Raw genomic sequence first — 12,846 nt, forward strand, 5'->3', positions numbered from 1 at the left:
CTTACAGTGGAATTCTACTTAGTAAATATAGAAGTAATGACTGAAACTCTCTTCATCATTTGGTAAAGAGAATGGTAACCTGCTTCAGGCAGGAATCCTAATGAATTGTAAAATTCAATCTTAAGTATCTCCTCACAGGATACTAATTAAAAAGGGAAAAACAGGCGAAACCCGGCAGACACTTTAACCAAGTTGTCAAAATTAACATCAATGACAATGAGACACAGCAACAACACGTGCCTCCTGATACGATGCACTGGGAAGGGCACAACATTACTCTTCTAGTATTCATGCCCAAAAGGCACTAATCTGAATTTAATCATGAGAAAATACCGGGTAAACCCAGATTGAAAGACATTCTGAAAAACAACTGGTCAATACTCTCCAAAGTGCCAAAATTGTGGAAGACAAGGGAGGAACTCAAAGGAGACTAAGGAGATATGACAACTGTTATGGCCCGAATTGTACCCCCCAAAAATATTTGTTATAAATCCTAACTCCTAATCCCATTTGGGAATAGGGTTTCATTATGTTAATGAGGCCATATCAGTGTAGGGTGTGTTTTAAACCTACTTACTTGTGAGATATAAAAAGAGATTTAGGCACAGAAGCAAGCGAGCTAGAATGGGGGGAAAGGCAGACGCCACAAGGGGATTTCCAAGGAATGCCAAGAAGAACGCTACAGAAACTGAGACAAGGATTTTCCCCCAGAGTGGACAGAGAGAGCCTTTTCCCAGAGCTAGCACCCTGAACTCGAACTTCTCGCCTCCTAAACTGTGAGAAAATATATTTCTATTCATTAAACAACCCATTCATGATATTTTCATTACAGCAACACTAGATAACTAAGACAATAACTAAACGCCAAGTGTGACTCTGGGTTGGATCCTGGTCCAGAAAAGAGACATTGGTGAGACAACTGATTAAATCTGAACAAGGTCTCTGAATGAGGTTTCAAATTTGATTAATTAAAGGTACTTATCAAATTTTCTAGTTTGACAATTGTACTATGGTTATGTAAAATACTAATATTAAGGAAACTGGAATTCCTTGTTCTATTTTTGCTACTTTTTTGTGTCTGAAATTATTTTGAAAAGTTAAAAAATAAACTTTGTGAACTATTATTCATACAGTTGCTGATGTAAAACATGATTTCCTGTCTTATCGAATAATCCTAACTATCCAACTGAAAATTCTCTAAACAGGAATACATATTTCATGGGTTTATACTGGCTCTCCTCGTAGGCATGGAAAGGCTCAATTTTTCTGTTGAACTTAAATAGGCATCAATCTGAATCATCCAGGGCTTTGAACAGATTTGTTCAAATGCTGGGAATTTGTATTTCCACCCCAGATATACCAAATCAAAATCTACATTTTAACAAGACCGCCAGGCGATTCTGATGTATGATACATTTTGGGAACCACTTCACTATAGTGATGCTCAGAACTGGTCCCTATCAGCATTAGCATCACCTGGGAACTTGCTGGGACTGCCAATTCTCAGCAGGGGTTCCAATCAGAACCAACTGGTTTGAAGCCCTGGAATAATCCCCACAGACTGTACTAGGATCTACGGGTAATAAAAAGCAAAATAGAAGGTCACACAATTAATACAATCTTACTGTTATTGTTGACTAACAGAAACTCCTAAGTTTTCTTTCATGTATCAGATTGTGTAAGTATCAATTAAAATCAACAAGTATTTATTGACTGCCAGCACTGTTAGGCACCAAAGTTGTTGAGATGAATTTTAATTTTTCATCTTTATTGTCCTGGTATCTAGCTCAGAACTGGAACACAATAAGCATTCATTAAATGTCTGCTGAGTGAAGAAACAGGCACATTAATTTTAAAATTTAAATTTAATTAAAAAATTTTCCATTACTTTTTCCAAGTCAATGACAAAATTAGTCCTCACTTGTCATTTAGACTCCAGATCATTCTTTCCCTACTATCTCTCATGTCTTAGTCACCTAGTGCTGCTATAACAGAAATACCACAGGTGGATGGCTTTAACAAAGAGAAATCTGTTTTCTCACAGTCCAGTAGGGCTACAAGTCCAAACTCAGGGTGTCGGATCCAGGGGAGGGCTTTCTGTCTCAGTCGGCTCTGAAGGAAAGTCCTCATATCAGTCTTCCACTGGTCTTGGAGCATCTCAGCACAGGAACCTCAGGTACAAAGGATGTGCTCTGCTTCCAGTGCTGCTTTCTTGGTGGTTTGAGGTTCCCAACTCTCTGCTTGCTTCGCTTCCATCTCTTGAAGAATAAAAGGTGGTGCAGGCCACACCCCAAGGAAACTCCTTTTACACTGGATCAGGGACGTGACCTGGTAAGGGTGTTACAATCCAACCCTAATCCTCTTTAACATAAAATTGCAATCACAAAATGGAGGACAACCACAGAATACTGGGAATCATGGCCTAACCAAGTTGATATACACATTTTTTGAGGGAGATAATTCAATCCATGACATCTCACTATCTCTTTTCTTCTATGACCTATACTCTCCACTCTCCTTGCCATTACACACCATCCTCCCTCACTTCTACCTTCTTGAATCATTTCAACACCTAATTCATGATTCTCCTCATGCCTTTGGCGTTCTCTAAACCTAGATTATCCCAACCATTCATTTTCTCTGTTCTAACACCTACAACACTGAGCACTATTGGAGAAAGTCATACAACTCCATTACCAATTCATGCTGTCCAACCCAGAATGAGCTTTAGCTGCCAGTGAGCACTTTTTAAAAACATTTTTTTTTTTTTTGCCCCTTTAGTCTCATTTTGTTTCATGGGCCTGTCTAATCTTTGGCTGAAGGGTGAAGCTCAGGAGTGACTTCAGTACTGAGCTAAAAGGGTATCTGGGGGCCATACTCAGGATTTCTCCAGTCTCTGTCAGGCCAGTAAGTCTGGTCTTTTTTTGTGAGTTAGAATTTTTTTTCTACCTTCTTCTCCAGCTCTGTCCTGGACCCTCTACTGTGATCTCTGTCAGAGCAGTCAGTGGTGGTAACCAGGCTCGATGTAGTTGTACTGTATTCAGTCTGGTGGAGGCCATGGTAGCTGTGGTCTATTAGTCCTTTGGACTAATCTTTTGCTTGTATGTTTAGTTTTCTTCATCCTCCCTTGCTCCCGAAGGGGATGAGACCAGTAGAATATCTTAGATGGCTGCTCACAGGCTTTTAAGACTCCAAACACTACGCACCACAGTAGAATGTAGGACGTTTTCTTATAAACTATGTTATGCCAATTGAGCTAGATGTTCCCCGAGGAAAAAAACAGTAATTCTTAATCGTACAGCTCATCCTGCTTTGAATCCCATCTCCATCCAATCATTCTCAAAGATGGATGACCTTATTGCCCCATTTTACTGGGATAAAGATCCTGGATGTGGTGGTGGTGGTGTTAGGTGCCGTCAAGTCGGTTCCGACTCATAGCGACCCTACACACAACACAACAAAACACTGCTGGGTCCTGCACCATCCTTACAATCCTCAACATAAACTCCTTCAATTTTCTTGTGCTCAAACATCTTTAAAATTACAAATCAATGCTGAAGAAATGGAGAAGGGATCACACTAAAATAATTTATCCCATCAAATAATTACTGAACAAATTCTGTGTATGATAGAATTAGTGGAAGGGCTCACAATGTCAAGAAGATCAACATGTACACAAATAATTATAAGGCAGACAAAATCCTAATTATAAAGCATTAGAGCTATAAGGAGGAGCCCCGGTGGTGCAATGGTTAAAGCACCCAGCTGCCAACCAAAAGGTCAGTGGTTTGAACCCACCAGCCCCTAACCAGAGAAAAATTACAGCCTTGGAAACCCTATGGAGCAGTTCTACCCTGTCCTTTACGGTTGCTATGAGTCAGAATCAATTCAAGGGCAGTGGGTTTGGGTTTTTTTGGTTTAGAGCTATAGGAGGTACCCAACAACAACAGAGCCACAGGAAGGGAGCTAGGCGGTGCAAACTGTGCTCGACTGGTAACCTAAATGTTGGTGGTCTGAACCCACCCAGCAGTACCACAGAATAAAAGACCTGGTGATCTGCTTAAGGTTAGAGCCGAGCAAATCCTATGGAACCGTTCTACTCTGTAGCACTTGGGGTCACCACACGTCAGAACTGACTTAATGGCAACCACCACCACCACCAACAGAGCTACGAGAATATAAAAGATTAGTTCTTGGCTGAGTTGAACCATACTGCTTAAAAAATTATAATTTAAATGTTCACTATTTAAAAGGGTCTTTTCTCCCATTCGATATTAGTTCCAATGAAAAAAGTTTTATATTATAGTCTGCAAGAAATGAGACTGGATGAAAGAAAAAAAGTTCTAGAAATTAATGAATCCAGCTTTCAGATTTTTATAAAAATTAAAGTGTAACCTGGGACAAAAACAAAACACACATGTCAAAGTAAGAAAATAAAAAAGATAGAATTACTATAAAACAGTACACCTAAATTAAAGCATACTGTGGTTGTAAACAGCTGCTTCTGGTTCATGAACAATTCTGAAATTCTGGGTCCCAGAATAGGAAGAGCTTAGTGGGAGATGGTCCACTTGAAGGCTGTGAAACGTATAGACACATGATCAGCACCTTCCTATGGCTGTAAATTTTCATATTAATTCCCCCAAATGCAATTGCATGATGAAAAAGTACCACACAGTCTACACATCTGTCATGGATTGAATTGTGTCCCCCCCCGACCCAAAAAATATCTGTCAACTTGGCTAGGCCATGATGCCCAGTATTGTGTGACTGTCCACCATTTTGTCATCTAATATTATTTTCCTATATGTTGTAAACCTACCTTTATGATGTTAATGAGGCAGGACTCAATATACAAGATTAGGTTGTGTCTTAAATCAATCTCGTTTGAGGTATAAAAGAGAGAAGGGAGCAGAGCGATTTGGGGACTTCACACCACCAAGAAACAAGAGCCAGGAGAATAGCGTGTCCTTCGGACCTCTGCTCCCTACACTGAGAATCTCCTAGACCAGGGGAAGATTGATGACAAGTACCTTCTCCCAGAGCCGACAGAGAAAGCCTTCCCCTGGAACTGGCACCCTGAATTCAGACTTCTAGCTCCTAGAATGTGAAAGAATAAATTTCTGTTTGTTAAAGCAATCCACTTGTGGTATTTCTGTTATAGCAGCACCAGATAACTAAGACAACATCTAAAAGAAAACTTAGTGAAATGAACTTCTTTCAACTAAGATACTAGATTAAAAAAATAGATACAATACAAGCAGGTAATAGTACACCACTGATTAGTTTTTGCTGTACCCTGAAAGATGTTCCTGTATGTTCTCCACTCAACAAAACCAAGCAGGAAACTGATATGAAATTAAGTACTTTTCGTTTCAGAGAGGAAAGATGTCTAGATTTAGCAACCATAAAAAGAAACCCCGTAAAGAACTGGAAAAGAGAAAGCCAAGCATGGGTATATATGATTGTGCTGTAACAAATGCAGGTAAGAAAAAGCAGTACACCTTCGGCCTTTATCACACATCTATCAGATGGCATGCTACTGAGTACAGAACTGCATGTAACAACATAAACCACATACCTGTTTTCTGCACAGCTTTATTGAGGTACAATTCCGATACCATAAAACTTACCCTTTTAAAGTGTACAGTTCAGTAGTTTTTAGCATAGTCATGGGGTTATGCAACCATCAGCACTATCTAATTCCAAAGCATTTTCATAATCCCAAACAGAAATCCATACCCATTAGCCACCACTCCCCATTCCCCCCTTCCCCTCAACTCCTGACACCCACTCATCTGCCTTCCAGCTCTACAGATTTGTCTAGTCTGGGTATTTCACATAAAGGGAATCATACGATACTGGCCTTTTGTGCTGGTTTAACTTAGTATAATGTTCTCAATGCTTCCTCTGTGTTGTAGCATGTATCAGTACTTCATTCCTTTTTATGGTTGAATAACATTACATTTTATAGCTCTATCACATTCTATCTATTCATCACTTGATGGATGTTTAGGTGGTTTATACTTTTTGGCTATTATGAATAATACCGTTAGGAACACGTGTATACGAATTTTTGAGTAGGCATGTTTTCAATTTTCTTGGATATATGCTACACCTAAGAGTGAAGTTGCTGGGTCAAATGGTAATATCCATCCTCTTTGGAGAAATGTCTATTCAAATCTTTGCCTATTTCCTCATTGAGTTACTTGTCTTCTTATTATTCAGTTATAAGGGTTCTTTACATATTCTAGATTCAAGTCCTTCATCACATACGATTTGTAAATATCTTCTCTCATTCTGTGGGTTTTCTTTTCACTTTCTTGACAGTGTTTTTTGAAACACAAACATTTTTCATTTTAATGAAGATGAATTTAACTATTTTTCCTTTTGTTGCTTGTGCTTTTGTTGTCATGTCGAAGAAAACCATCTATTTTACTATCTAATCTGCATGTCTACACAGCAGAATTTCAACAGGAACGGACTGGAGAAGAAACGGTATAAAATTTAGAAAATAAGAAACGAAGTTATTGAGGACTCAAATTCAGAATTGATTTTCTTGCAACAACAAAACCATACACATAATAAATACAAGTAATAAAGTATTGACTAGTCAATGCAATAGTTATCTGCTCGAAGTCTGAATGGTCTTTGCGCTCACCAGGAAAAGCGAAAACCCCTTAGGAAAAAGAATAATTTCCAATCACTGCATTAAAGGAAAATTTAGTTGTTTCAAGGTTTATATCTATAAAAGTATAAAATATTTTTAGATAATAGTCAGAAGTATGGCCTTCCTGTTTGAATGAAAACACTTACCTGCTCAGCAGTTCTAGTCCAGCAGAGTACTTTGGCAAACATGGAACAGTCCTGCCAAAAGAAATATTTATTTTATTAAAATATTTTCTGATTTAGGCCAATTGGAAAAAAAAAATCAAGTTAGATACAAGAATTTTGACATCATCAATTACGAGATATTTTAAAATCAATAATGAGAATTCATCTAAACTTTTAGAAAAATGTGGTGTTTTATTTCAAAGTTAATATACTATCAACAGTCACTTTGCACTACTGAGATTGTTTCTAGTATATAAGAAGCACCATAACATAAAGTAAGATACCAAACTCATTGCTGTCAAGTCGATTCTGACTCAAAGCGACCCTACAGGACAGAGCAGAACTGCCCCATAGTGTTTCCAAGGAGTGGCTGGTGGATTCGAACTGTAGACCTTTTGGTTAGCGGCCAATCTCTTAACCACTGTGACACCAGGGCTAGATACTAAAAATAAATCAAAGTTCATCAACTCTAGGCTGAAAGTGAAATTTGGCCACTGGCTTTTTTTAAAAAAATGAAAAAATTGCAGAACTAATACCAGTGTTTTCACATAAAACAGGTAACCCAGCTAAAGATGCTCACTTGCCAAGGACTGTTTCATTATTAATTTGCTGTACAATAATCCAGGACTCTTACTTCTGCTCTTAATATACAAATTATTTTAAGTTAATTTTAATCAGATCTATTTCATTATAATAGAAAAAAATTTTTAGAAATGATTAATCGTGATCAGTCATTGATTCTCATAGAGCAAAATGATTACACTTCATTTTTTCATTCATTTTACTATTTTATCAGAAAATTTCACTGCACAATTTAGAAAGAATCAACAAATTGTTTTCTAGTCAGATGTGCTCAAAAGATCTAAAATTATATGAATACAGCCCAAAGTTGCATGAAATTTAAAACGTAGTAAACTAAATGTTAGCACAAGCTTACCTGGGTTTGCTTTTTACTTTAGCTTCTCTTGACTTGTCACTTAAAGTCTTCAACCTATGATTCAACAAATAAAACACCGAACGTTTTGTACAGGTCAGGAGATTTTCCAACCATAAATTTCAGAGCTGTTAACATTTTATGTCAGATAAACTAATTTTTTGGAAAGAATTGAGCACCTCTACAGACAACAAATATTTCGAGAGCTTACTATGTCAGGCTGCAGATGAAAAATTTGTAACAAACACCTTTATAATTTTCTTTGCTTCAAATCCCTTTTTTTAGAAAGAGATTCCTGAACGCAATCCGACTAAAGAAACCCCATTACAAAGAGAAGTGCTCCACAGAGGTAAACATGACAGGTAGTGAAGACACCCAGGCAGCACATGTTACTGAGTGATACCACAACTAGGTCCTCAAATCTCTCTAAGCACTAGGGTTTTTGAAATTTTAGTTGTCAATTAAAAGCTTTCTCAAATGTATTGCAAACTTCTTCCATTAAAGATGACTTGATATACTCTAACATTTTCTGATAACTCTGGGTCATTATTATGAACATCACTAACTGCATTTTGGGAATCCCTGGGTCGCGCAAATGGTTAAGCACTCAGCTACTAACTGAACCGTTGGCCGTTTGGAGACGCATGCGAAGAAACGCCTAGCGGTCTGCTCCTGAAAGGCTGCAGCCTTGAAAACTGGATGGAGTGCTGTTCTACTCTGAAATACATGGGGTCATCACACATCAGAAGGGACTCCACAACAACTGGTGACTGTGTCCTGCAGCAAGGGAGCATTCTCCTCAGATGCCCCTGCGTTAGGAATGCTTCCACATTTACTAACTTGAAACTCTTCTACAGTTGGTTTTTGTATTTGTTTTGGCTCCTGTGTCTATTTTTTTCTGAATTTTCTGTCTCTGCCATTGGCCATCTGGTTATCAGCTATCTGCTAGCTACATAACTATAGCAGCCTCCATCCCTTCTGTTTGCTAGTTTTAAGTTATTGGGCAGGCAGCCAGATGAATGGACTAGAATCACATTATAAAATTGACTAGGCTCTTCTATCCATAAAATGGAGTCCCTGGGATGCAACAATCCAGGAACGGTTAACAGCGACGGCTGAACAACATGAGGAGTGTATTTAATGTCACTGAATTGAACATGTGAAGGTTGCTGAAATGGCAAGTGTCTTGTTATCTACATATTTACCATAAAAAACTCCCCAGGCGGTGCACGTGGTTAATGTGTTCGGCTGCTAACAAAAAGGCTGGAGATTCAAGTCCACCCCGAGATGCCCGGGAAGAAAGGCCTGGCAATCTACTTCCCAAAAATCAGCCACTGAAAAGCCCATGGAGCACAGCTCTACTCGGACACACATGGGGTCACCACAAGTCAGAGTCAACTCAATAGCAACTGGTAATTAGTTTTTGGTTATACCTAAAATATGAGCTCACAGACCTTGTATAATTTATATTCGCTTCACTGGCTCGTTTTTACTTCCTTCTGCATGTGGACTCTGTTCCAGATAACTGAGGTTGCCAATAAGTGAGTGATTGCCAGATTAATGAGATATTGCTCTGCAATTAAAATATTTCTTAATTCAATTATTTCAACAAATATTCATTTCTAAATAGAAACTGAAACATAGACCACAGTACCACTACTAGTCCCTATGAAGCCTTTTTAAAAATAGGAATAGATGATCCTTACTCAAGAAAACACTTTACTGCCGTCAGTCATAAACCACCCTAATATACAAAATGCCTCTCATATGAATGTCTCCACCCTATGTTGTGCAGTATACAACATGCACAACTGTACACACAGACCCTGACACAGAATTTTTTTTTTTTTTTTGGTCAATAATGCCTGGCTGAATACCAGAAGGGGACTTCTGATCAAGTGCATTTTTGAAATCAAATTGCAATACCAGTTCCATATAAAGACTTTGCTATTACTCTGATTTATTTCAAAAAGTAAAAGCAATGGGAGGCGGAGCCAAGTTGGCAGAACAGTCAGACACTTCCGGTGGTCCCTCTTACAGCAAAGACCCCAAAAAACAAGTGAATTGATTATATATGACAATCTAGGAGCCCTGACCATCAAAGGGAAAATTGAGGAATCAGACTGAGTGGCAGGGGGAGGTAGAGATGGTTCAGAAGCAGCAAGGAGCTGCTAGATCTGACCCAGTGGGAACCGGCACCCTGCAGGCTGGATCAGCTTGCGTGTGCAGCGAGGCATGCAGTGGTGTTCAAGACACGTTTTCCACATCGGTAGAAGCTGAGTGGTGGAGAGTCTACTCAAGCCTCCAGAACCAGTGAAAAGCAGCACTCAGTTGGCAAAAGATAAGTACATCCATCTAACCTACTGCATGGATTAAAAAAAAAACACCTCATTTGGGAAGGAACTCTCTCCCATTTACCTGCTCCCTCCCTGCTCTCCACCCATTCAGAGATTGCTGCTTCCCCTGGGTTGGAAGTAGGATCCTTCAGGTGCTCTGAGTCACCCTCCCAACTTTGAAGAGGGAACAAATTAACAAACAGGAAAAAATAATCTACCAGCTCCCCATAAGCCGGCAACTCAGAGCAGGCAGAGCTCCTTTGCCTAAGCACAGGCATAAGGGGTCCACAGACTTCGAATGCCTTTCACCCCTGCAGAGACCTGTGTGGGCCCACTACAACACCATAGGCCCTCATTAATACAGTACAACAGAGTGTATACCTGAAGTCTAATTTCACTGTATCAGCTATACGGTGGAGTGGCAGGTTCGTGACATTTGACACCACTCTGCCTATTAAGCAGGGTCCTCACCTATCCACATCAGGGGCCTAAGGACTGGTGGCTCCACCCACGCCACCTAGCCACCCACGACAGGGGTCCAAGGATAAGTGGTGCCTCCCAGTCCTTACAGCTAACAGCATTGGGTGCCCAGAGTCCAGCTGCAAAACCCATCCACCTACACACTCTAGGGAACAGGGACATGCTTTCCTCACAGACACTCGGGCAGCTGTAAGCCCCTGCCTTGCTCAGAGCGTGACCCTGTACTGCAGCCAGATATCTGTGCCTACTCCAATCACCCCTGCCCTCGAGGACTGTAGGTGAGAGCCCACATCATACAGTTGGTGACCAGTTACCTGGACACCTGAGCTGAATCCATACAAGAAAAGTAAACGGACTCCTGGACTCACATACCTGGTAACAGATCTAACCACCTCGTGACAATACATCATTGCTTCAAAGGCACCAATAATCAACCTAGCTCACACGAGCAGCCTATTTGGGCACATCAAAACAAGAAGCTAGGACACAGTAAGCAAACATAAAATAAATATAACTTATTGATGGCTTGGAAACAAGAGTCAATATCGAATCACATTACAGAAGCAGATCATGATGGCTTCAGCAAGCTCCCAAAACAAAGATTTAGGAAATCTTCCAAAGAAAGATAAATTCTTGGAATTACTGGAGGTAGAATACAAACGATTAATACACAGAACTCTTCAAGAGATCAGGAAGGCGAGCAGGCAAAATGCAGAACAAGCCAAGGAACACACAAAGCAACAGAGGAACTTAAGATTAGACAAGAGCATGACGACAACTTTTTTTTTCTTCTGTAAATCTTTTTTATTGTGCTTTAAGTGAAAGGTTACAGTTCAATCTAATTTTTCATGGAAAAATTTATACACACATTGTTATGTCACCCTAGTTGCTCTCCCTATAATGTGACAGTACGCTCCTCTTTTCCGCCCTCTATTTCCCACATCCATTCAACCAGCTCCCGTCCCTTTCTGCCTTCTCATCTCACCCCTGGACAGGAGCTGTCCATTTAGTCTCATGTATCTACTTAAGCTAAGAAGCACATTCTTCACAAGTTATCATTTTATGTCTTATAGTCCAGTCTACCCTTTGTCTGAAGAGTTGTCTTCGGGAATGGTTTTAGTTTTGGGCTAACAGAGTCAGGGGGCCATGAGCTCTGGGGTCCCTCCAGTCTCAGACTATTAAGTCTGGTCTTTTAACTAGAATTTGAGTTCTGCACCCCACTTTTCTCCTGCTCCGTCAGGGACTCTCTGTTGTATTCCCTGTCAGGACAGTCACTGGTGGTAGCCAGGCACCATCTAGTTCTTCTGGTCTCAGGATAATGGAGTCTCTGGTTTATGTGGTCCTTTCTGTCTTAAGCTCATATTTTCCTTGTGTCTTTGGTGTTCTTCATTCTCCTTTGCTCCAGGTGGGTTGGGACCAATTGATGCATCTAGATGGCCACTTGCTAGCTTTTAAGACCCCAGTTGCCACTCACCAAAGTGGGATGCAGAACATTTTCTTAATAAGCTTTGTTATGCCAGTTGACCTACATGTCCCCTGGAACCATGGTCCCCAGACCCCTGCCTCTGCTACTCTGTCCCTCAAAGTGTTTGGTTGTATTTAGGAAACTTCTTAGCTTTTGGTTTAGCCCAGTTGTGCTGACTTCCCCTGTATTGTGTGCAGTCCTTCCCTTCACCTAAGATAATTCTTGCCTACTGTCTAGTTAGTGAATACTCCTCTCCCTCCCTCCCACCCCTCATAACTATCAAAGAATATTTTCTTTTGTGTTTCAACCTTCTCTTGAGTTCTTACGATAGTGGCATAATGACAAATTTAACAGACAGCAAGAATCCACAGAGAGACAGCAAACAGAAACTCAGAAGATTAATAATAAAAGTTCAGAATTAGACAACTCAATAGGAGTAGAACTGAGACAATGGAAGTCAGAATTAGTGAGACTGAAGACAAAGCACTTCATGTCAACTTATTTAATGAAAAATCAGATAAAAGGATTTAAAAAAAGAAACCCTAAGAATTATGTGGGATGCTATAAAGAGGAATAATTTATGACTGACTGGAGTACCGGAAGGGGGATGGGGGAAGGGAAATAACATAAAATACAAAGAGAATTGTTGAAGGTTTGTTGGCAGAAACTTCCCTGATATCATGAAAGATGAGAAGATGTCTACCCAAGAATCACATCGAACCCCATGCAAGGGAGATCCCAAAAGAAATTCACCAAAACACCATATAATCAAACTTGCCAAAACCAAAGATAGAGAA

At 39.8% G+C, this 12,846-nt stretch overlaps 1 protein-coding gene across 2 annotated transcripts in view; it reads right to left on the minus strand.

The window, feature by feature from the left end:
• Positions 1–12,846, minus strand: part of DTNBP1 (dystrobrevin binding protein 1) — a 193,098-nt gene that overhangs the window by 146,456 nt on the left and 33,796 nt on the right. The window contains exons 1-3 of one of the 2 annotated variants that reach the window (XM_023555807.2): positions 7,772–7,825; positions 6,817–6,867; positions 5,034–5,100 (exon numbers count right to left, since the gene is read on the minus strand). Coding sequence is in view for 1 of the 2 variants with exons in the window: in XM_064280954.1 (XP_064137024.1) it covers positions 6,817–6,867; positions 7,772–7,825 (105 nt within the window). In the remaining variant the exon portion in view is untranslated. Of the gene's footprint in view, positions 1–5,033; positions 5,101–6,816; positions 6,868–7,771; positions 7,826–12,846 lie in introns of those variants that run through there. The other variant, XM_064280954.1, reaches the window with a different exon arrangement.

Source organism: Loxodonta africana, chromosome 1 (genome assembly GCF_030014295.1).
Source record: "Loxodonta africana isolate mLoxAfr1 chromosome 1, mLoxAfr1.hap2, whole genome shotgun sequence".
Taxonomy (NCBI): Eukaryota; Metazoa; Chordata; class Mammalia; order Proboscidea; family Elephantidae; genus Loxodonta; species Loxodonta africana.